This window comes from Mandrillus leucophaeus, unplaced genomic scaffold (genome assembly GCF_000951045.1).
Source record: "Mandrillus leucophaeus isolate KB7577 unplaced genomic scaffold, Mleu.le_1.0 Scaffold1398, whole genome shotgun sequence".
Lineage (NCBI taxonomy): Eukaryota > Metazoa > Chordata > Mammalia > Primates > Cercopithecidae > Mandrillus > Mandrillus leucophaeus.
In genome coordinates, this window is record NW_012101363.1 from 171274 (window position 1) to 175349 (window position 4076).

At 32.3% G+C, this 4076-nt stretch overlaps 2 protein-coding genes across 3 annotated transcripts in view; both read left to right on the forward strand.

The window, feature by feature from the left end:
- The window catches only part of ZNF720 (zinc finger protein 720), a 63611-nt gene that overhangs the window by 52166 nt on the left and 7369 nt on the right, over nt 1-4076 (forward strand). The gene's annotated exons all lie outside the window — the stretch shown is intronic.
- The window catches only part of LOC105534837 (putative zinc finger protein 724), a 5698-nt gene that overhangs the window by 481 nt on the left and 1141 nt on the right, over nt 1-4076 (forward strand). Inside the window, exons 2-3 of the mRNA XM_011973723.1 lie at nt 102-236; nt 793-2025. Of these exons, the coding sequence (XP_011829113.1) occupies nt 102-236; nt 793-2025 (1368 nt within the window). The remainder of the gene's footprint in view (nt 1-101; nt 237-792; nt 2026-4076) is intronic.

Genomic DNA, 4076 nt, shown 5'->3' on the forward strand with positions numbered 1-4076 from the left:
TCATGGTGTTCTCTATGCGGTATAATTTGTGTATTAGATTTATAAAGTATTTTCACCTGAATTTAGTAATTGGAATTTTTAAAACTTTTGGTATCTTTCAGATATGTTTTCTCATGATACTCAAGGCCTCTTAAGAAAGAAGCTCATAGAAGCATCATTCCAAAAAGTGATATTGGATGGATATGGGAGCTGTGGCCCTCAGAATTTAAACTTAAGGAAAGAGTGGGAAAGTGAGGGTAAGTGTGAAGGTCACAACAGATATTATGATGGACATACAAAATGTTAAGACAACTACCTGTAACAAAAACATCACTGTTACAGGAGGTCAAAAACATGAAAAAACTCAATCTGTGTCAGTTGGTTTTTCTAAACCATGTGTTTCTGTAAGTAAATGCTGACATCAATTTTTGAAACATACTTTTTCTTTAAAAGAAAATTTGGATAATCCAAATAGTGACTTAGTCCATGTTTCAAATAATCATTTAAACCAATTAAAATGTAGAACTGGAGTAAATGTTGGGTCAAATATTTCTGAAAAGGAGAGATTTAAAAATGAGGAGGTGATTTCTAAATATGATCAATTTGATGGGTCCTTTGTTAAAAGTTTGTTTCACCAACAAATAACACCTTGTTCTGCCTGTAATCAATATAGAAAGGTCTTCATTCATTCATCGTTGCTTAATCAATGTCAGGGAATAGATAATTTGGGAAAACATCACACATGTAATAAAACTTTGACAGCCTTTAAGCAGGACTCTACCCTAAATAATTACCAGTATATTTGTATTACAGAGAAAAATCAGTACAATAAATCTGATACAACATTAAGCCAAGGAATAAGCCCCAGAAGACATCAGAAAACTCATTTTCTACAGAACCATTACAAATGTAAAATATGTGAGAAAGCCTTTCATGAATGCACCAACCATGGCCGTCAGAGTATCTTTATTCAAGAAAAGTCTGCCAAATGTAATAAGTGTGTGGAAACTTTTATGCAGTCATCAAAACATACTCAGCCTCAGAGAATCCATATTGGAGAAAAGTCACACAGATGTAATAATGGTGAGAAAATCCTTAGTAAATTGTCAAGTCTAAGAAAACATAAGATAATCCATAATGAAGAGAAACCTTACAAATGTAAAGAATGTGACAAAGCCTTTAACCATCGTTCACACCTTACTCAACATCAAATAATTCATACTGGAGAGAAACCATACAAATGTAAAGAATGTGGCAAAGCCTTCAATTCTAGTTCATATTTTACTCGACATCAGAGAATTCACACTGGAGAAAAACTTTACAAATGTAAAGCATGTAGCAAATGTTTTACTCATTCTTCAAATCTTCTTGTGCATCGGAGAATTCATACTGGAGAGAAACCTTACAAATGTAAAGCATGTGGTAAATCATTTAAAGTGTCTTCAGCCCTTACTCAGCACGAGAGAATCCATACGGGAGAGAAACCCTACAAATGTAAGGAATGCAGCAAAGCCTTTAACTGTAGGTCGTACCTAACTAAACATCAGAGAATTCATACCGGAGAAAAACTTTACAAATGTAAATCATGTAGTAAATCTTTCTCTCGTTCCTCAAGTCTTACTGTCCACCAGAGAATTCATACTGGAGAAAAACCCTATAAATGCAAAGAATGTGGCAAAGCCTTTAATTGTAGCTCACGCCTAACTCAACATCAAAGAATTCATACTGGAGAGAAACCCTACATATGTAAAGAATGTGGCAAAGCCTTTAACTGTAGTTCATCCCTTACTAAACATCAGAGAATTCACACTGGAGTAAAACTTTACAAATGTAAAGCATGTAGCAAATCTTTCTCTCATTCCTCATGTCTTTCTGTGCATCAGATAACTCATACTGGAATGAAACCATATATATGTAAGGATTGTGGCATCTCCTTTAACCGATCTTCAAACCTTAGACGACATCAGATGATTCATACTGGAGAGAAACCCTACAAATGTAAAGAATGTGGCAAATTATTTAATCGATGCTCAACCCTTACTCGACATAAGAGAATTCATACTAGAGAATTTCTATAGTTGTAGTAAATGTGAAAAGAGTTTTATCCAAAATTTAGAACTTAAAAATCACCATAGAGTTTATAGGGAAACAACTTACAGATTGAATAAATGGGAGGAAGTATTTAATCAGAACTCAAATCTGAATGTGTCAGGACTTACACAAAAAAGGACTAAAGCACACATCCCCAGACTTTAAAATTAAAAAGAGTATTTGTTATGGAGGATTACTCTAAAGCCAAAGCAGTTATTTATTTTGTTATGTGTTTCAAATGAGCAAAAGCATTGATGTTTGGACAAGTAATTATTCAGTGAGCACATTATTTGTATTGAAAACATTTGAAATTTGTATAAAGCAAATTATAATTCAATTCTCAAGTTAGTTTTTATACCTTAATGCTTAGTGTTTACATAAAAACATATAGTCTATTTTTTTTACATCAGAGCTATGAGAGGTTGTTCTATAGTAGATGAACGTCATTAATATCAATTCATTTTCATGGAAGTTTAATGGCAAATGTAAAATACATGAAGAAAATCTTAAAGAGGCCCTTTGTGTTTGAATCATAAAACAGTAATGTGTGTAAGCATATAGTACATATTTAGGGCATTATTATTCTATACTAAAGTAAAAGAGGAATATTCTGAATTTATTTATTACATCATTTGTTCCTTAAGTAGAAAAACACTGGTCAGTTATTTAAAATACTGGCAAACCTTTATAGTACAATGAAGTAGTAATCTTGAATATTATTTGATGTGTTAAAAATAAAAACATCTTCACAGATATCAGAGGAAAGTGAAAACTCATATCTGAAAGATTGTAAATTTGCTTTATATCAATTTTCCAGAGGACTTAAACTTCTAATAATATTGATAATATTCTCATGGTTACTATTTTGTATTATTTCCTGCTTTTTGTAGCTACTGGTGTACTATGACAATTATAATAAAGATTATATGGGGGTATACTTAAAAGTCATACTTTTAAAATCCTGAATCATTGTTTATAAAATTTTATTCAATATTTTTCTTTGTACATGCCCTTTTTCGGTCCAGTTGAATACTTAGAGATTTTTCTTTGCTTTCACTTGCATTGAATGGAATATATAGATGTATTAAGATAGAAAGAAAAAGGTGTAAGAGAACTATACAGGCAGAAATGCATGTATGTGTACCTGTCTTCAAATGGAAAAGAAAATGATGGATCACAACAGGAAATTTGAGAACTATTTATTTATTACCAAACTAGAAACCTCACAAATCTCAAAGCTAAATTAGTTTCTCATTGCACACTGAATTTTCCTCTCATAAATCTAAGTCTTCTGGGTTCAGACTGTATCCCATACAAATCCTTTTTTCTTGCCTATGATTCATGTAAGAAGAATTATATGATTTTCTTATTTCAAAGCTTATAAAATATTGCTTATAAGTTCCCATGGATTTTAAGAATGTTTTTATAAAATTTAATGGTACTGTCTGGGTGTGGTGACTCACGCTGGTAATCCAAGCATTTTGGGAGGCTGAGGCAGGTGGATCACCTGAGGTTAGGAGTTTGAGACAAGCCTAGCCAACATGGTGAAACCCTGTCTACACTAAAAATACAAATATTAGCTGGGCGTCATGTCCCATGTCTGTAATCCCAGCTACTTGGGTGACTGAGGCAGGAGAATCACTTGAATGTGGGAGGCAGAAGTTGCAGTAAGCCAAGATCACACCACTGCACTTCCAGCCTGAGTGACAGAGTGAGACTCCATCTCAAAAAAAATAAATAAATAAATAAAAAAGATTTAATGGTGCTTAGAAATTAATCTGAATACATGTGTAACTCTACAGTGATCTATTTAGTTACAATACAAAATTCTGACCAGTTAGTTGAAGAAGTGCCAAAGATAAATAAAAAATCTTGAAAACAGCCAAGACAAAGTAACAAATTACGTAAATGGAATAAATAATATAAGTGCAGTATAATATGTCATGAAAAGTAATCATTGCAAATGACAGTGGAATTACATTTTTAAATTTCAGATAGGAAAATCT